We start from the raw sequence: 20,814 nt of genomic DNA on the forward strand, positions 1-20,814 counted from the left end.
TATGTAAGATTAAAGTAATAATACATCCTTGTTTACCCCTAAAGACCATTTATGTTCCAATTTAGTGGGGAGGTCCTTTTTGTTGTTGATGAGTTGATTTAAAATATATATATATATATATATATATATTTTTTTTTTAAAGCACAGGACCCTAAAGCCTAGAAATAACTTGGTGGCATAAAATAAAATTAGATTTTTTATGAAAGGACAAAAGTTCCTAAATTATACTTTTTATTGGATAAATTCACAAAACCCTGAAAATGTTCAAACATGCAATTAATCAAAAGAACACACATTGGAAGATAGTGGACTTTGTGTGCATCGAAGACAGATATTCCAACTGAAAATTGCAGCAATAACTGTTTAATATCTATTATGGTAGGGCCAAATACAAAAGTAATACACACACACAAAAAAAAAAAAAAATCAACATGCATCTCCCTCAGGGAGACACAACCGCCTCAAATCTACATCAAATGGTTTGTATCCGTGATGTTTACTCACTCCCACAAGTTATTTTATATTCATACTTATGTAAGCTATAGTACATGATTATACATATCAAACAGCAAACAGTACACATTGGGAAGGTTTGGAGGAAATGGCTTCAATACAGCACACTATTGAAATGGGAGCGCGTCAGCTGCAAATGTGCGCTACAAGCTCACATATCACCTTTTTGCATTTCATTGTCCGTTTTAAGAACAGCAGCTGAGCGTGTAACTGTACACGTTACAAGTCATAAGTTAGCCGATGGACATGTAACAAACACGGAAATGACACTCGTGGTTTTCCATTTGAGAGCAGTACCAAGTCCAAACACAGGAGCTCAACTAATTGTATAGGCTGTTGCTCTACTCAAATTGTTTGACTTTTTTTTTTTGGTTTACACTGAGCACCTGTGTCAAGAGTTAAAACATACCTGCATTTAAAAAAAAAAAAAAGGAAAAAAACAGACATGAACATGTGCTTGAAACTCATCCAAACATCCACAAATACACACAAAATAACTAAAATGTTAAACAAACTGCATTATCGAATACCACATCATCACACAATCAGACAAGACAAATCACGTTTTGGAAATAACAAGCAGTCAGTTACATCTTTTTTTTTGTACATTTCCTTCAAATCTAATACGGTGTCACTGGCAATAAATCGCCTTCTAGGGAATTTTCAAGACATTTGTGACTCTCCACCGACGGCTTCCACTTTCACCTCATTGAGATTCATCTTGTATTTTCTTCTTCATAATAAATATCACAGTACACCTACTCGTGGAATAACATCAACATGAATGACAATGACACCCAGAGCTCGGAGAAACAAGGACGTTTTTTTTTTTTTAAGCATTTACAAGAAGAAGGAGAATTTGCCAGAGAGAGAGAAAACGGATCACACCAACAACATCGACGATTCACATTGTATGTTCAACTTCCAGATTGAAAACACCGATTTGGAATGTTTATCTAGTCAACTGCGACTCTGCAGCCCTTTTTACGGCACACGTCTTGAGAGGTGACTCGGGAAAAGTGGGATAATTAACCCTGGAGAACCCAAGAACCCTTTTCTTCTTTGGAAAATTATGAATTATACATTAAATGACTGCTATAAGTTCACTGAAAACCAAAATATATGTTTTTTCAATTTTAACCCTTTTTTTTAAAACTAGCTCAGAGTTGCTAATTTATCAAAAAATATATATATAAAACATACTCCTAGGCATTCTGCAATATGATATGAAATAGATTAACAAAAAAAACACAATTTTACCATCTGATGGTTTGCTGAGAAGATGGTTTTGTTTGGATTGATTCCCAGCTCAACAAAACAGCATGTTTGTTGCCAGCCATCTTGTCCACCACCACTCTGGCTCATGTAAGTGCAATATTCATCCACTAGATGGCCCCATGCAGGGGTCAGAAGTGGCACTCTGGACTTTTGAAGTTAAATTTGTAAAAAAAAAAAAAGGTCTTTGTTATTTGAGTAGCAGAATTTATAGGGGCCAAATTTGACCCCGTGGGTTCTCCAGGGTTAAGAATGGGGTCATATTATCTTTTCTGCCGTAAAGAGGGCCCTTCCAATAAATGGTTTGTGCTTATACACAACCACAAAGATTACATGATGCCAATTAAGGAAAGTATAAGCTGATACTGTACGATGACACTGAGTAGAAATGAAAAGGATCTAACTAGTCGCCTCTAACATGAAAAAGACTGGTGAAAACTATTCCAACTCACATACCAAGATGAGGATGTTAAAAAGTACATTTGACATTTCAGCATAACGGAACCTTAAGCATTAACATTGTAAAGTGGTTATTAATATTTCAATAGTGCCCCAACCTTAAAGGATACAAGATAGCTTAGCGACCTTAGCTTAGCATAAGGAAACATCCAAAGGTTACAAAATTGATGTTAAAATTCAGAGCAGTACATATCCTTTATACAGCTTTAGCGTAAGACTGTCATATAGTGAGTGGTTTTACACAGTTTTGTGTAAAAATATGTGCGCATTAACTCCCTGGTATTCCTGGTTTCAGCCTTGCTATGCTAAGCTAAGTGAAATAATCATCATGTTATCAATGTGGTGGCACTTGTTCTGTTGTTTGGGAATTAAATAAAGTAAAAAAAAAAAAAAATGTAAACAAGCTAGATGTTCCAGGTGTTTCAGATACATAAATGCCAGTGTTGATGCTGTGAAGATGTGACACGGGGGGAGATTGAGTCCCTCTTGACTTGTACAAAAAGTAACTCATTCACACTAAGGTTCAATAAATGTACAGTACATTTGCACGTAACACTCGTCCCTACATCATTCTCAGCTTGTGAAGTGACATCTAATGAAGGGCACCTAATTATGAGTTGTGTTCTTAATTCATCCCTTTTTGTATTTCTTCTACAGAAGAACGGCCTGCTGCCTTCCCTCGCCCTACATGGGGTCGTCATAGTTATATGTGGGCGCTGCCGAGTACTGGTTCTGCTGCATGGCTCCCTCGGCGGCCCCCATCGCAGCCTGCTGAGCCGCCTGCTGGACGTGGGGGTTTTTCCAGGCCCCGGTGGCCCACTCCTCCTGGGCTTTCCCCAGGCTGCCACCACTGCCACGGTAGAAGTTATGCACCTGAAGCAGACAGCCGGTAAATAAACCAAAAACACCCAGTAGGAATTTTAGACTGTGATTTTTTTTTAATTCTGTGTGAGTTAACCTTGGAGAGGGCGATGAAGGAGAGCACCGCCACTGCGGTAAACATGATGGTGGGGATCAGCATGACCACGGCTGAGCCGATGTTGGTGCTGAAGAAGGTGATGGTGGCCAGCCAGCCGCTGTTTTTGACATACAGTATTAAGAGCATTAGACGTTGGGTTAGCAAAATGAGATCCGGTCATCTGTCCTGTCCCGTCCCAGCAGATTTCGAGTTCGGGAGAAATTGAGCTTTGTGTCAGAAAACATGATATCGTGATATCGCCTCGTCCGAAAACGCTTTCAGTATAGCGTTGTAGTTTCTCAACATACAGTACAACTCAAGTCTTTTGTTTCGTCTGAGACATTTGAGGCCAAATAAATAACAAAAAAACTGTCTGGAGCCGCAACACATTTGAACATGAAGGAAACAGTGTGTTAGTGGTAGGCTAATGTACTCAAGAGGGCTCAAGAGTTAATTAGAGCTGCACCAGAACATAGAGATTCATTTTCTTCTACCTTTCGTCTTCCATTTTTGATTTTTGTTGTTGTTATTTTTCATACTTCATTTTTCATACCTTTTTAGACTTTTCTGCCTTTCTGTCAAATTGCTGGCAATTTTATAGACATACAGTATTTATGGTAATTTTCTGTCTCTCTTGTTCCTTTTTTTAGACATTTTACGGCAGATTTTTGACATTGTTTTCTGCCTTTTTTGCTATAAATGTTCTTACATTTTTGGCAATTTTGTGGACATTAGATGATCATTTTCGGGATTTTCTTTTTTGCCTAAAAAAAAAAAATCAATTTTCTGACTTTTTTTGGTGACAATTCCAAAGACATTTTACAGTAATTTTCTGACTTTCTTCTTATGTTTTTGGACATTTTTTGGTTACTTTTTGAATGTACTCTTTTTTGCATTTTCTACTCAATGCTCTCACATTTTTAGGTAATTTAAAAAAAACGTTTTCATCTTTTTTTCTGACAACTTAAAAAATTGAACTCTTACATTTTTTATTTTTTATTTATTTAATCATTAATTAATTTTAAGAATAATTAGTCCAAAAAAATAAAACTTTCAAAAAATAAAATCTACTTTTCTAATTTTATTTATTTTTAAAGATCCACAGGGAGACATAGGAGAGGTACTAGAGAGCCACATGTGGCTCCAGAGCCGCAGGTTGCAGACCCCTCGTCTGGGTGAACCCCTTCTCCGATTGGCTGACAAGTTTTAATTAAAAACACCCACCAAAAGGCTTGTACGTGTCGAAATTCTGAGGCGTTTTCAAGTCGGCCTGTCAAAATTGCCATTACGTTTCAAACTGCGTCACTTACTCTAAAAACTCGACTTAAATAGCGCAAATGGAATATATAAGTTGTGTCTGGCGAGTGTCGATATTGCGATACAACCCATTAGATACCAAAATGGATTTGAAAAGCTTACCATACTCCCCAACCCGGAATGCCGACAGTCTGGATAATACTGATCACAACCTGGGCCATGAAGACGAAGAAGAACGCCATGAAGTTGAACGAGCTGTCCGTCCTGAAGGGAGGAAAGTTTTGCACATAAACAAGAAGGGGGGGGGGGGGGGGTTCCCGCCCCCACCCCCTCCAAGATGTCACGGCGTGGAAGTGGCTTACTTGAAGGCCTTGTAGATGGGCCTGAACCAGCACACGTATGAACAAGGAGTGAAGAGGATGAGCCACAAGAAGGCCATGCCGAAATTGGTGGCCCCGCCTCCGCCACACATCCACGCCAGGCAGCCAATCAGATTAACAGCCAGTGTGGCACTATTCACTGTCAGAGAAAGAAACATAGTTCAGTCCAGATTTCTTTTTTTTTTTCACTTCATTGAATTTCACTTGACACCATACTAATCTAAAGGAGGCTGGGTCTACAATTTATTTACAACTAGACTGCTTCTACTTTAGCGATAACATACAGTATATACACTTTTCCACCACACTTACATTTTTGTTGTTAAACGGCAGGCCTACATGGTAAAATCAGAATCATCTTTATTGGTCGAACATGTTAAAACACACAAAGTAGACGTGTGTAGATGAAGTCACAAAAAAAAGACACTACAACAAAATATACATTTAGGACAGATACACAAATGTATAAAGTGGCTTCTTGAATTCTGAGTAGCACTCTGTAATATTGTACAGAATTAAATATAACGTTAATAAATGTGATATGGCATTCCTCCGCTGTAACCAGTTGGCAAACAGAGGTCATTTTTCAATCTAAAATGGTGCTCTGCTTCCTTCTACTGGTGGTTTGGCTCATTACCACTCCTCAAATTGCATGCAATGTAAAATTCCAAGGCATCAGACCCATATCAAGTCGGGGTGGGAATCTTTGAATGTCTCACGATTTGATTCGATTCCGATTTTTGGGCCTGCGATTCGATTCAGAATCGATTTTCAATTAAGAACGATTTTTGATTCAAAATGATTTGATTGACAATGATTTTTGTTTCGATCTATAGATGTGCAAGGAATTGTAATGATCTACTCCAGTCTGACTCGCTAATGCTAATTAGCACGCTACTCGCGGCACTTTTATCACTCAAAAGAACGGCTTCACGCTGAAAAAACAACAACTTATTGGAATAACTTGATCGTGACTTTTTCCTTCTACTCGCTAATGTGGCTACAACTTAACAGTGTATTAGACTGTGTGGAACCACACTGCCCCTCAGTGGCCAAATTGAGTACAACATGAACAGCGCTCCAAATAAAGGCACACACAGACAATGGCAAGACAGTATAAAATAATTTAAATAAAATCGACTTTGGGACATTTAAAATCGATTCTGAAACGTACTAAATGAGAATCGCGATTCTTATGAGAATCGATTTTTTGGCACACCCCTAATATCAACCCCTCCAAATGAAAACATTTATTTAACGACACAGTAATTTGACTTTAGCACTAAATAATGGATTTCTAAAATAATTTTTGGTGTTCAATGAGTACAGCTGTACCATATCGAAATGGAATTGTAATGTCATCAAATCGTTCCACTTGAAAATGTATCATTTTTAGGGGAAGTTAACCGTAAACATTTCTTGATAATAAATGTATGTGACCTCACTAGTCTAAGCATGACATTCTGATTAATACATTTGTGGAATATGAGTTACGAAGCAAAATCCAGCCGTTTTAATCCATCTCAGGGGGCGGCCATTTTGCCACTTGCTGTCGACTGAAGATGACATCACAGTTGCTCAGTGCTCAGGCAACGACCAATTACAGCTCACCTGTTTTCTAGAGCCAAGCTCTGATTGGTTGTTACCTGAGACCCAAGCAACTGTGATGTCATTTTCACTCGAAGGCAGGTGGCAAAATGGCCGCCTTCTGATATTGATAAAAAATGCTGTATTTTGCTGCTTAACTCATATTCCACTAAAGCAATATTAACCAGAATACCGTATTTAGACTGGTGGGACTGTATGGAACATTTTACTGTCAAGAATTTCTTTAAATTATATGCTTTTATCACCGTTTACATGAAATAGCTTGATTGCAAACTGCAATGAGAGCTGTCACTTTGGTCTTGCAGCTATACTGGACAATGTTTTGGGTAAAACAGCTGTTTGGCTAGGACGGCTTATGACACACAAAACAAAATGTCGCTGCACAAGACAAACCAACAGGAACACTCACAGATCCACAGGTAGTAGAGCCGCTTGCACATGGTGCGACGCTGGTCGGGGATCTCATTGAAATCTTGGTAAAAGCACGGCTTGAGGGGGATGAATCGAGGCAAGGGAGGAAAGTTGTTCTCTAGGATTGCAAAAAAAACACACTTTAGTGGAGCAGCATGAATAGCATAAAGGATGTTGCATGGTAACATTATATTCCTGATGCTTTCATTCTGACTGTGGGTAAGCGTACCTGCCATGGTGAGAGCTGTGTATTTTCGCTCTGCTTGCAAAGAATAGCTTTAAGAACAGCTGGCGTAAAAACAAAAGTGCTAAAAAAAAGAGAGAGAGAGGGAGGGAGAGACAGAGCGAGAACATGACGTGCACAGGCCTTCTTGTGACACATTTTCCACCCCCATACAAATAGAGGAGAGGCTCTATATACCAATCCATCCATATAAGTCTCATTCCTTGTTATTTATGCAGATGAATGAATGAATCGTGAGCCCAATATAAGAGCTAGTGTAATACAGATAACAGATTGGGATCAACGTGGCCTTGTGGGCTGAAACGGGAACAATGGTGATACGTATAAACCAACTGGATTTACATATTGCACACTACTCGGATATGACAAAAAACGCTACATTATTATTGTGGCGGCTGATAGAGGACATGTTGGTGCACGGCATGGTGGATGCCATGAAGGGCAAATTTTCCTGAAAAGCTGCCTCTGCAGAATTGAACTCCCAAACCTAATCATTTTTTTTGCTTTGTTTTAAACATTTGTGATCCCAAATCTATTTCAAATTGTTGTTTTTCTGTCGGCTGACGACGGCAGTGATATTAGTGAGAACCCGTGCATCTTGATGCCGGGCGATGGTGAAGCGCTGTCCTTCACTGTGCGTCACGTCACGGGTGCATCCGCGCTTCTTCCCCCGGTCAGCTAGGCTACGGAATCCGGTTGGATTTCAACGCTTTTCGACGGAGCGGATGAATGAATTATGTGCAGAAAAGGGCCTTACCTTGCGTTTAGTGAGTCACTAGAATCTCGCCGTTTTTTTAAAAAGCATCTTAGAAATGAATCTTCGTCCAAACGCACGATTTGAAACGGACGGATCCGCCAGTGAAATAACGTTGGGCTTCGAATGATGGGTTTGGGAGGAAGAGGCGATCACGTGATGTGGGGTCTTTTTTTTCTTTTTTTTTTGCTCGCCCGGGCAGGGCAAGTGGCGAAAAAAAAAACACTGGATTTGCTGCTGGTCCGAATCGACCAATCAAGAAGCCGTGCTGTTTAATCAGCAGCCGTTTGCTTTGAGATGATTACACAAACAAACCCGGTTGGCTGCATGCCAGTGACGTCACCTAATTTCCAAGCGCCTCACTGCGGACGAGCAAGCGAAACTGACAAACAAAAAACGAGCTAGCTTGTTTGTAAAAAATTGACAATTGACAAATTACACCGCTCCATAACACACTGCAAGACACTTCAACAGAGTCCTATCTGCTGGTCAAACCTGCGTAAAAAGTGTTTACAAAACTTCACATTTTGTCTTGTAATGATTTCCATTTAATAATTGTCAATAAAGTTTTAGTGGGTGTTGTCGACCTTTTTCAACTGTGGGATTGTTTTGTCTGTGCACACAAGTTCAAAACAGTATATATATATATATATTTTTTTTTAAATAGATTACATATTGTATCTTGTAAGTGGTTCATCCTAGTTGGAGAGTAAATATGTATTGTGTGTATGTATTAGACAATATTCAATTCATGGTTTTATGAATCAATATCAGGCTTGGAAAGGATATCGATTATTCCCTTGTATTTAAAAATTACTTACACAACTTGGGAACTTATTGCGCCATTGCCGCTTGTACAAACAAGCAAGAAGAAGTTGAATCTGTGACTGAAAAAAAATGTGCTGAAATGGCACACTGGACAAGGAAAAGGCAATGTTGTGGAAATGCTAGTTTCCACCGCCTATTCGGGGTAAGGATGAAAGTGGAATTAGTCTGAGAATCTTCATTTGAAACACCACATCATGGAGGCGATCCGAGACAGTTTGGGTGGCAGAACGATTACATTAAGTGACGTCGGAGATCACTTCTCATCAGTGTTTAACCTGAAGATGGCACCACACACACCGTTTTTGCCCCAAAGTCAAGCTTTCATATATGCATTAAAATGTCAAAAATAATGACCAGGACATGTAGACAGCATTAGTAGACACCCGTTCATAGAGATTTATCAGCAGTTTTTCATAGTTACAAATAACTTTATTGTAACACAAGAGGCCTTTACAAAGGCGAATCAAGCTGATTAATGATTATTTGTGTCATAGTCAGAAAAATTGGAAAGTGACTAACTTATCCACTTAGTGTGGCTTTCAGCTGCTCATACATCATCCGGTCCTTTTTTGACACGGATGGCCGAATTTTTATAAACGCATCTTCCACGTTCTTTTTGCTCACTCGGATATCCGCGACAGGTCCAGAGGAGAAAGTGTGACCAGAGGAAGATGGTTGCATACAACGAGACGTCAGGTAGGCCTTGAGAGCGTTAACTGACGCTTCCCTCACCAACGCAGTCAGGTCAGCACCGGTGAAGCAGTCACAGCGTTCGTCATACGCAATCTCCTCCAGACTGACGTCTTGTTCCAGCTGAGGTTTGCTTCCATTCTTTGTAATGGTAAGCAGAATTGCATGGCGGTCAGCTGGAGGCGGCATACCCACATACAAGGTTTTATCCAGGCGACCCGGTCTCAGTATAGCAGGATCGATGATATCGGGTCTGTTGGTGGCGGCCATGATGAAGACTTGCCGCCGAGTTTCCAAGCCATCCATTTCTGTTAGCAACTGGTTAACCACACGTATGCTGGCTCCCGACTCGTGGCCTGAACGTCGAGGGCATAAAGCGTCAATCTCATCAAAGAAGATGACGCAAGGAGCAGAATTGCTGCCCCGTTGGAAGATTTGCCTGACAGCCCGCTCGCTTTCGCCGACGTACATGTTCAGGAGCTCCGGGCCTTTCACGGATATGAAGTTGAGGCCTGACTCATTAGCCACCGCCTTCGCAAGAAGGGTTTTCCCGCAGCCTGGGGGACCAGCCAGCAGCACTCCCGATGGAGCGCTCAACCCCAGAGCCTTGAACTGCTCAGGAGAACGGACTGGAGCCAAGATGGCCATTGTAAGTTCTTCCCGTATTTCGTGAAGGGCTCCCACGTCATCCCAGGTGACATTGGGCACAGTGGCAAAACCCTCCCTCTTGGCTGAAGGCTGCACACTGGAAAGAGCCGCCTCGAAGTCGGACATGATGATAGTGAGGCTGGCCAGCTCATGCTCAGGTAAAGCATTTGTGTTCTTCAGCAAATGCAGCAGGAGCCCCAAGTCACCCGGCAGATCCTCACGTCCCGAGTTATCCTGATGAACATCCTCCGTTTCGGAGGTTGCGTTCTTTGGAGGTGATCCTTTACAAAGGTTTTCACCACCGTCATCGTTTGTCACGGCTTCGGTCCCAAGTGGCAAGTTGTCGTCGTTGAGGATGTTGGTTTTGCTCTTCTCTGGTCCTTTCACTACCAACAGAACCCTGTTGACCGCATTCATGGCAGCTTCGCGGCAAAGTGCCATGAGGTCGGCGCCCACGTAACCCGGGGTGAAATGGGCCACTTTGCCATAGTCAAAATCTTCTGCTATCTTCAGTTTACGGCACAAAGTCTTCAAAATCTTGAGACGAGATTGTTCATCTGGGATACCAAGGCATATCTCTCTGTCAAAGCGGCCGGCCCGACGCAGCGCGGGGTCAAGCGAGTCCGGCCTATTGGTAGCACCGATGACCATTACTTGCGTTGCAGATGTCAGACTGTTCATATCATCCATGCAGGTGAGGAGCTGAGCTACAATCCTCCTTTCCATGTCTTTGGAGGCCGTTTCTCTCTTCGGCGTGATGGCATCTATCTCATCAATAAATAGGATACACGGAGCTGAGGTCATGGCAAGGTCAAACAGTTCCCTGAGCTTCTGTTCGGACTCGCCAGATACTCCAGACACTAATTCTGGAGCAGAGACCTTCAGCAAGGGCAGGTCCAGTTCTCCTGCCACAGCTTGGGCAAGCAGGGTCTTACCACAACCAGGAGGTCCGTGAAGGAGAAAACCCCTGGGAGGAACCATTCCTAGCTGCTGGTATATCTCAGGGTGCCGCATGTGGATGAGAAGCCTACAAACGTCCGTCAGTGTGTCTTCATTACCGCCAACATCTTCAAACTTCAGCGTGGGATACTGCAGCTTCGGTGATGTCGATTTGGCCAAAGGAATTCCTTTCTTGCTCGTCGTCAGGGTCTCTGCATTTTCATCACTCTTTTTTCTTTTTAGCGACTTTTTACTTTTTTTTTTGGTTACTTTATCGCCAGGCTGATCTTCACTTAGATCAATGACGAAGTCCGTCTTCGCAGAACCTTTGCCTCGATCAATGAACCAACCTCCTGTGGGGACTTTGCTTGCCTCGGGCAGCTCTCCAACAGTCGAGTAGGTGCAATCAGATGTTCCTTTCCGGTATAGAGATGTAAGAGAGTTGTTCATGTGAGTGGGGTTCGTACCCGCCAGGATATCTTCGGAACTGCTGCAGCTGTCGTCGCTAGATTCATCGATGTGCTTGGCTCGCTTGGTCAGGTGGGCTTTTTCCAGATCATTCAGCCCGGACTCCATTTTTATTGCTCGGTATACTTTCTCTACTTGAATTCGAAATGCCGTCTTATTTCTTCTACCATATTCCATTCTGTACTGTTTTTGAAGTTCTAGTGCCATAGAGCACAGATCCACATACTCACTGCTGGAGGCCAAATACTGCTCCAATCTCTGTTTGAGCCGAACATCCAGGTAGCCAGCACCTCGGTTCTTCATGTCTTTATTTTTATTTTCCCTAGGACACTTTTTGAATCGTGGTAAATACTGTTCAAATTCTGCTGCTTCCTCTTCGTCTACTGGCGGTTGGCAAATAACGTTTGCTGCATTACCGCCATCTTCTGAAATGGAGTGTCGGCATCTCTCCGCTCATTGACCCTGAGCAGGAAGGCTCGCGGGGGTGGTCCGTGTCTCTTTTGGTCATTGGATATTACCTTAAAAAACATATCAAAAAATAGAAATACGACTCGTTATTTGACTTTTGTTTTAAAATGGAAACACCAAAATTTAAATACAGCTTCATTTTCTTGTTTGTTATCTGGAATGACTAAGGGAAAAAAATCTAACAACAGTTTGATTTTCAAAAATTTAGAAAACAAATGGAATATACAGACACAAATTGAAAAATGGCTCGTTTATTTTTTGGGGGTTTCCAGAAAGTTGTCACCAACAACATTTTTTTAAACTGACCAGGAGATGGTAACAGCTTGACATCTAAAAGCGGTGAATAGTGTTCTGTAATAATTGTTCAACATCCTAAATTCTCCAAACGCCAAGTACAAACTTGGAGAAAATTGTTAGTACCCCTCTATTGATGATATAATAATTATAATAATAACAAAGAAACGAAATGAACGCATCACACACAGCTAGCTCGGGACAAAAATGCAGTCAAGAAAATTTCAAAACACCATGAGTAATAAAAAAAAAACATTAAAAAGAGAAGCACATTTACCTGCAACACGGTGTGACAAGGAGGCGGTGGTGAATCATTCAGTCTCGGACAAATACAATACCTGCGCAAAAAACGACCAGTTGAATGTTACTTCAACATATATTAAAAAAAAAAGAAGAAGTTTAGTCGACAAAACGCCACTGAACGACTAGAGAAAGCAATGTGGGCTCATAACAATCAAAGGGAACTTAATGAGCACACCACATAGTAGCATAAGAACCACAAATTGAAATAATGAAATATAATTGTTAATTTAAAATCCGGACTACCAACGATTTTGCGACTCACCACGTTGTAAACCATCGAAGCCGAATGGTACGCAGTACGGAATCCTGCAAGTGCCATACTTTACTACGTGTCGTTGTGTCACTTCCGCCATCATTTAATAACGCGATTTATCTTGGCTATTAACTAGTCGGAAAAAAGTAAAAGAGCTGTGGCTTTAGTGACGTTGAAAAGAGCTGGAAGTACGTTTCGTTCTTTCTTGAAATTTCTTTAAAAAATTATTATTAGATATTTTTCCATTTCCTTAATGATGTTTTCGCTTTGAATTCAGGCTGCATTCATGGCTCATTTCTAGAGTACGACTTTAAATTCTCTGTAGTCGATATACGAAAGATACCAAAAAGATGAGACGAAAATTATGTTAAAGCAGCTAAATTATCAATATAAATTAGTATATATTCATATGACTACTTGAGAACCACGAATATTCGTGCAACAATTCAATATGTTCAAGGAAATTTCGTTTTTCACGGTAGACATTGAACGCAACAGTGCCATTGGCTGTTGTCAGCTTTTCCTAGGCTTGGGCTGCCTGTTATGACTTGAGCGAACTTGAGGTAAGGCCATTTGAAGACATTCAACTTGATCTTTTTAGCGGAAATAAGTCCAGGTACCACGCGAGTGTATTAAAATGACAAATATATTCAACAGTGAGTCTATAGTGTTATTTACGTCGCATCTTGACACTTGTTGTGATAGCTAGCATTAGCTGTTAGCATTAGAAGCTAAAGCCACAGTTGAACACCTTCTAAACTCATGACAGCGATTTCCTCCAAAACTGTGAGTATGCCCATAAATAGTGCTTCGTACTCGTGATCACGGATACGAATGGATGTGGTTAAGAGCTGGAATCTGTTCAGTTGCAGGAAACAGATGTTAGCAACGAAGACAGTTCCTAACTAAATGTTTTATAAAGAAGCTGACAATTTTGTTGTTACACAAAGACAATCGTACGTGCTCAAATCAGTTATATGGCTGGCGTATATATACACATGTATATTGTTGTATGCATCAAAGTAAAGGGAATTTTGCAGTTCAGCTCCTTAATAGATAGAGAGCAGTAAATTGTGATAAAAGTATTGAAACACGTGCATTCAAAAGTTCAAGGCCAAATTAAGTTCACCTGATTTGAGAGGAAAACATGTACTTGTACGAATTTGTATTAGCACTACATTAAAATCATTTTCGATCTCCTGCACTGGTGTAAATCAATGGAATAAATTGGATCCTGGAGTAACTAACACAGGGACATTGGCTGGCTTAAAAAAAAAAGTACAAAGATATTTAAGAGCTATACTGATGAAAATGTATAATTATTGGCTATGATGACATGTGCATACAAGGTCAAAATCTGGGTGAAACCCCTGAACTGTAAACAAGGCTTGGTGTTCCTGGGAAAAAAATGTAAACATGGCTGAATGTGATATCTATGAACAAGGACAGATAGTCATTTGGGAACTGAATACTGATACACCACTTGCGAATAGCAGCTGTTCTGACTACTGAAAAATTAACAACTAGCTATACCTACAATTTGTTCATCAATATGGAACTAGTGAATTGGTCTTTAAGTGCTCTTGACAAGATCTTCTCTACGATGAGATCTGGACCTGGTCAAGGCTCATGTCCGGGTGGAACTTTTATGTCTGGATATGCAGAAGATGGTTGGGGAAGTTGGCGGCCGCTGTGTCTAGCCTCGCTTGAAGTTGAAGACGCCGAAGATCACTACCTGTTTGTTACGCTGGTGGCTGGGGATTGGAAGCCCTCTGGCATCATCGGATGCTGAGGAAAATGGCGGATGGGCAAAAAAAAGGCAGTAGAAATGACTATTGGATTGCAAGTCGGCCTGTCCAAAGCCTGTAATCACATCTCACGGGTGAGGAATGACTTAGCTTAGCTGCATCCAACGTCGCTACGACCAGAATGAGAAACAAAGCTAAACTGCGCGATCTGGAGAGGATTGCACAACATGAAGCAACATCTATCTAATGCGACTGGACCGAACTGAACAACAAGAGAACTAATCAACATTTAATCGACAAATACCAAATTGTCACAATGATTGTCCGAAAGGAAGAATGAACAAAACAAAACAAAGGTAGTCGTCCATTTTAAGTTTGAAAGTAAGGAAGATGCCCAATGGCTGTAAACACACGCACATTCTCCCCATCAAGAAGTATTGTCCCACTCCTATTTCGTCATTCAGTTAACACCTAAATTGCATTGCTTCCCTTCGTAGTGACGGGAATGCAGCTGCCGCTCCCGCCTGAGGTGGTCCGAGAGCTGGTGTGCTCCTGTCTGCACAGAGATCCTGTGGCGGCCGATCTTCGCTGCAGCCTGTTCGTTGCTGCTGCCCAAAACTACAAGAAGGATTCTTTGCTTCGCCCCTTCCCTCCTCGTTATGTACACGAGGACAGCAAAGACTTTGATGCACTGGTAAGATGTACACAATTGGTTTCCGGCATAGGCTGCAGTTACCCACAACTAAAATGAGGATAATGGACGGGAGCTATTTCTAATATTTTGGTTTGTATTTATTTTACTGACGATGTGACGCCCCTTTAAGTAGGATGCAGTGCTGTTCTAGGCCACTTCAAACATCTTATCCTCATAAAGACAGGGTCACACTGGACGAGTCCATTTTAGGGCACTTAAAGATAAACAACAACCGTTCAAACCTTTGGAGTCTTTAAGGAAGCAAAATGTCTAGACTGCAAGGAAAGACATGCTGAACATAAGTCCAACTTGCTGCCAGTATTGCCACAGTTACATTGATCAAAAGTATAAAGCCAAAACATATACAGTATGTATAATAAACCCAATACATGGGTAGAGGATCTTGTCCTTAAGAAGTAATCGCATATTAACTCATTCACTGTCATTGATGGCTATAGCTGAAATTTTATTTTTTTTAACTATTTCTATTAGTTTAACATTTTTTTCTACTTCTGTTAACTCTTTGACTGCCAAAAACGTTAAATAACGTTTAGTAAAATCCTATGGAGGAGTGCCAAAGACGTTAAAAGACGTTTTTTGAAAACAGAGGTGAAACTAACCATTTTCTATTGTTGATTACTGAAAAACGGAATAAGGTAGAAACAAACTTTTTTTTCTGATGAAAGATGAGAGTCCAATCTTTCATTTGGTAGTATGTGTGTTTCCATAGTCCAAACACATCATTTTCTGTGGACCTTGAAAGATCAGTCAAAAATGCTTAAATCGGCTGGCACCCACGGCATCCCTTTTCTGAAAACGTCTGGCAGTCAAAGAGTTAACAAGAGTATGAAAACCTAGAAAAACATTTTTTATTATACATTTAGAACAGATAGAAAATTTGTGATTAATCGTGAATTAACTAGTGTAGTCATGCGATTAATTACGATTAAAAAAATTAATCGCTCGGCGCCCCTAATGCTTAACTCATTCACTGCCATTGACGGCTAAAGACGTCAAAAATTAATTTGAACTATTTCTATTAGTTTAACATCCCCCACACTTTTTGTTTGTTTGTATGAAAACCTAGGAAAAAAATAGTGTACATTAAGAACAGATGTAAAATTTGTGATTAATTGTGAGTTAACTATTGAAGTCATGCAATTAATGACGCGATTTAAAAAAAGAAAGAAAAGATGATTAAAAACTAGGAGCGTCAGGCGATTATAATTTTTAATCGTAATTAGTTGCATGACTTCACTAGTTAACTCACGATTAATCACAAATTTTATTTTATTTTATAAACCTAGATTTTTTAAATTGTACATTTAGAACAGATATAGAATTTGTGATTAATCGTGAGTTAACTAGTGAAGTCATGTGATTAATTACAATTTTAAAAAATTAATCGTCTGACACCCCTAATTTTTTATAATCTTTTCTTCTTTTTTTATTAGGGATATCAGGCGATAATTTTTTTTTAAACTGTAATTAATCACATTTGTGATTCTAAATGTACAGTAAAAAATGTTCTAGGTTTTCATATTCAAAAAAAAAAAAGTGAAACTAATCAATAGTTCAAATAAATTTTTGACGTCTATAGTCGTCAATGGCAGTGAATGAGTTAATAATCTTTTATTTGTTTATTTATTTTTGAAAGAAAAGATTAATAAAAAATTTGTGTCATCGGGCGATTACATTTTTTTATCGTAATTAATCACATGACTTCACTAGTTAACTCACGATTAATCACCAATTTTATATCTGTTCTAAATGTACAGTAAAAAAAAATCTAGGTTGTGGGGAAAAAAATGTCTAACTAATAGAAATAGTTCAAATGAATTTTTGACATCTGTAGCAGTCAATGGTAGTGAATGAGTTCAATTTTAATCACAATAGTGAGGGGGGAGAAAAAAATTACATTATTTCTCACAATCGTTCAGCCCTACAGGATATCCATCCATTTTCTTTTACAGTGTATTTTCATTTTAGTGGTATTTTCCATGAAAGAGCAAACAAATGTTGTGCGTCTAGTTGGCAGACGTGAACTCCTTCCCCGGTGTGAGAGATTTAGTACGACTGCGGCCAGGCGAGGGAAAGCGCCATGTGGCCCTTGCACACTGGATCCTCTCTTCCAAGAGCTTTGCCATCAAGACACTACAGAAGGATGAGGTACACGCATTTAGCGCAAAATGCGCACGCGACGGCGTTTGCAACCCTTTACTCAATTCTATCCGTCCGCCCACTCTCTGCCAGTACGCCAAACTTTGCGCCTTGGCTCAAAGCACCGGCGTTTCAGCCCCTGCGCCGGACTTCCTGTTCGAGCTGGAGTACTGCGACCAGTTGAACGCGCGCTTTGAACGGATGAGAGAGGACAGGGATGTCTTCTATGCCTTTCACGGGAGTCGCCTGGAGAACTTTCACTCCATCATTCACAACGGGCTACACTGTCACCTCAACAAGGTCAGTGAGGGCTTCGGCACTTCCGCTTGACTTTCTGACTCAGACTTTGTCACACTTGCAGTTCTTGAAAAATATTTTATATATATATATATATATATATATATATATATATATATATATATATATATATACAGACGCTCCCCTACTTACGAACATTCGAGTTACGAACAACGGTACATACGAACATTTCTGCGCGTACAGTATGTCGAAAAATGTTCGGAAAGAAATGCTGTAAGTTAGATTTTGTATTGCGCGTAGTGCTTCTTTCCGCCGCTAATACCGACGCTTGCCGCTGTGAGAGCTCATTGGAGGCTCAGCAACGTGTCGAGGAGGAGGAGGAAGAAACGCCGGTCCCCATGAAGGAGGAAATAACTTTTGAAGCCGATTCCAGCGACGACGAAGAATCTCTCATGATATAAAATCCTCCTCTTCCTCCTCCTCCATCATCTCCTTAAGCATCGAGTACATCTTCCAAAAGTAAGTTAAACTTCATTTTATTTATCTTATTACGTACATGTACATACTGTGTGTGTGTCTCGCTCTCTCTCTCTAACATACGTAGTACAGTACAGTACTGTACGTATTCTCTCCATTTTATTAAAAGTTTTTTTCAGTACAAACCAATGCAGGTTACTTGTACAAGCCTTAAACATACTTATATAAACCTTCAATATACTTATATAGGCTTTAAACATAAATTATAATACAAAATATAGCACTGAAGCAACTTACGAACAAATTCACCTTACGAACGATCGTCCGGAACGTAACTCGTTCGTAAGGTGGGGAGCGTCTGTATATATATATATGTATATACATACACAAAATATATATATCATATATATACATATATATACTGGGGAGGGGGGGATTATGTGCATGAATCATAATAAATATAAAGTGCATGAATTATATATATTATTTTTACATAAAATGTATATTTATACATTATTAAATACATGAATTACATAATAATAATAATATTTATTTTTTTACATAATTTATTTTATTTTATTCGCATGAATTAAAATATATATAATATTAAGTGCATTAATTATCTTTTAATAATATAACATCAACACCACCTCAGAGGCAGCAGGTCAGATAAATAAGATTGCCCAAGACCGTTAAGATATTTTTTCCCAATTAAGTTAGATGTTAATATAAGTGGCGGCTTAAAAAAAAAAGTTGATATTCATTGGCTGATATATTAAATAAAAATATTGATATACACAGGATATGTACTGCACATGATTAGAAAGTGTCCAAGAATTATGGTTCAAATTCAAATTAATGAACTGTACCCAAGTGTGAAAATTAGAAAGAATTACACCAACAAAAAAAAGATTCAAGACAAAGAAGCATAACAGCACTAAATTAAAAGAACAAAGTGTGTTGTTATTTTATGCTTAATCCACCTGTCAGTGAGGTGCTGGACAAGTTTAGAAATGGCTGGTCTTAAACCGTCATCATCTGATTTATTTGCATGTCACATGCAGAACTCAGTGTTTGGGGAGGGGACCTACCTGACCAGTGACCTCAGCATGGCTGTACTCTACAGCCCCCACAGCAACGGTTGGCAGGAAAGCCTCCTGGGCCCGCTGCTCAGCTGCATCGCCTTGTGCGAGGTCATCGATCACCCAGACGTCAAGTGTCAGGTGAAGAGAAAAGGTGCGTCGCGCCGCAAGCGCCGAGTTGCAAAGTGCGGCGTGAAGCTTTGTAACCCCCCGCACGCTCGTCTCATCCTGTGGCAGATTCGGATATCGTTGACCGGCAGCGCTCCAGGGCCAAAAACAGCGAGGCAGGGGACGTACCGGAGAAGTACTTTGTGGTCACAAACAATCAGCTTTTACGTGTCAAGTACCTGCTGGTTTACTCTCAGAGGAGACGCATGACCAGGTAGGTGGCTGCACGCGGAAAGTTGGAAACAGTCTAAAAAGAAGTAGGTAAATATGCACAAGTGCAAAGAGTGGTGTTTTCAATATCCAACATGAAACACTAATCTCATCTAGTGGCAGAAAATGACCTCAACACAAATGTATGACACAATATTTTACACTCCTTTTAGCTGTTTACCATATATATATTTTTAACTTCAAATAACTATTAATTGTGTGTTGAATGTGTTTGTCGCAGACATTCCCGCAACACTTCCTGGTTCTTTAGACACCACTTTGCCGTCATGATGTGTCTCTACCTTCTGCTGCTCATCCTTATCGGCACCTTCAATTCCAACACGTTCACATCCTTTTGGAACAGACGCTTCAGTTGACCGACCACACAAATGACGGACTCGCTTTTCATCCATTGTGCCTTCCATCAATGTGACCGGAGGCCTCGGCACCTTGATTGCACATTTTGATATTGTTTTCCTTCCACAAGCATTGTCTAATGTAACAAAAAAAAAAAACTGACTTCTACACTAAACTACTAGGTGCTTCTACAAAAGTTTTTTTTTTTTTTAAAAAAGGAACTCAAGCTGAAAGCATGTAGCATCTTGATTTGATTTCTTTTTCAGTAAGCCTTCACATTCTAATAGAAATACAGTGGAACCTCTAAGGCGAAATCCAACATTTTATGGAAAAATATCTCTCAAATGTCATACAAAGATTCTGATATTGTCATTTACTGCATAACTCTCAAGATTCAGGATGCGTGAGCATCTGCAGGATTGTAGCGTGTCTTAAGTGAGCAAAAAAGTGTTAGTCATCGAGCTAGCTAGTTTTGATAGCTAACCAGCTTTGATTGAACGCTAAATTAGCTAATGCTAGCAACTGAGCTAATACAGTTTACCTGTATTATTATTTTTTAGATTGGACTAATAAACTTTGAACACCAGAATCACATGATTATAAAAGTTTGAAGAATCAATACTTCGATTCTTTCAAGGGGGTGGGACTAGCTTGCTCCTCCCAAGTTTATCGTTAATACTGGTTGGCATTACTCCATATTGCTGCTTCCTGATTTTTTGGAAGTTAACCGTTTTGACTAAAGAGAAGAAAGTAACTGATATCTGTTTTCAAATATAGCAGGTAAAAAGTTAAGAGTTGTCAGAAAAATAAATTCTCGTTAAGTACAGATACCTGAAAAATAGTACAGTAATTGAATGTGATTAGTTCATTCAAAACACACATGGTGCGTTTCTCGACCACATAAAAAAAA

At 39.8% G+C, this 20,814-nt stretch overlaps 3 protein-coding genes across 7 annotated transcripts; 1 reads left to right on the forward strand and 2 right to left on the reverse strand.

Moving 5' to 3' along the window:
* Nucleotides 1–347: 347 nt before the first annotated feature.
* scamp5a (secretory carrier membrane protein 5a) lies at nucleotides 348–8,033 on the reverse strand. Its single transcript, XM_077569325.1, has 7 exons — nucleotides 7,863–8,033; nucleotides 7,091–7,169; nucleotides 6,860–6,979; nucleotides 4,825–4,981; nucleotides 4,625–4,726; nucleotides 3,206–3,323; nucleotides 348–3,120 (listed from the first exon to the last, which is right to left on the reverse strand). Exons 2-7 carry the CDS (start codon nucleotides 7,095–7,097, stop codon nucleotides 2,932–2,934), a joined length of 693 nt encoding a protein of 230 aa, XP_077425451.1. The 5' UTR covers nucleotides 7,098–7,169; nucleotides 7,863–8,033; the 3' UTR covers nucleotides 348–2,931.
* A 1,026-nt stretch (nucleotides 8,034–9,059) lies between these two features.
* nvl (nuclear VCP like) lies at nucleotides 9,060–12,847 on the reverse strand. 2 transcript variants are annotated; one of them, XM_077567061.1, is made up of 3 exons: nucleotides 12,760–12,847; nucleotides 12,472–12,532; nucleotides 9,060–11,950 (listed from the first exon to the last, which is right to left on the reverse strand). In XM_077567061.1, exon 3 carries the CDS (start codon nucleotides 11,733–11,735, stop codon nucleotides 9,207–9,209), a length of 2,529 nt encoding a protein of 842 aa, XP_077423187.1. In that variant the 5' UTR covers nucleotides 11,736–11,950; nucleotides 12,472–12,532; nucleotides 12,760–12,847; the 3' UTR covers nucleotides 9,060–9,206. The 2 variants fall into 2 exon arrangements, with proteins under 2 accessions (XP_077423187.1, XP_077423188.1); XM_077567062.1 differs by lacking the exon at nucleotides 12,760–12,847 and having other exon boundaries at nucleotides 12,472–12,753.
* Nucleotides 12,848–13,020: 173 nt separating this feature from the next.
* parp16 (poly (ADP-ribose) polymerase family, member 16) lies at nucleotides 13,021–20,498 on the forward strand. Of its 4 annotated transcripts, XM_077567070.1 has the most exons (8): nucleotides 13,022–13,313; nucleotides 14,415–14,632; nucleotides 14,996–15,192; nucleotides 17,224–17,361; nucleotides 17,446–17,652; nucleotides 19,152–19,323; nucleotides 19,407–19,551; nucleotides 19,789–20,498. In XM_077567070.1, the coding sequence occupies exons 3-8, from the start codon at nucleotides 15,004–15,006 to the stop codon at nucleotides 19,922–19,924; spliced, it is 987 nt and encodes a 328-aa protein (XP_077423196.1). In that variant the 5' UTR covers nucleotides 13,022–13,313; nucleotides 14,415–14,632; nucleotides 14,996–15,003; the 3' UTR covers nucleotides 19,925–20,498. The 4 variants fall into 4 exon arrangements, with proteins under 4 accessions (XP_077423198.1, XP_077423196.1, XP_077423195.1 ...); XM_077567072.1 differs by lacking the exon at nucleotides 14,415–14,632 and having other exon boundaries at nucleotides 13,021–13,313; nucleotides 19,152–19,310; nucleotides 19,789–19,935; XM_077567069.1 differs by lacking the exon at nucleotides 14,415–14,632 and having other exon boundaries at nucleotides 13,023–13,313.
* Nucleotides 20,499–20,814: the final 316 nt, after the last annotated feature.

Source organism: Vanacampus margaritifer, chromosome 6 (genome assembly GCF_051991255.1).
Source record: "Vanacampus margaritifer isolate UIUO_Vmar chromosome 6, RoL_Vmar_1.0, whole genome shotgun sequence".
NCBI lineage: Eukaryota > Metazoa > Chordata > Actinopteri > Syngnathiformes > Syngnathidae > Vanacampus > Vanacampus margaritifer.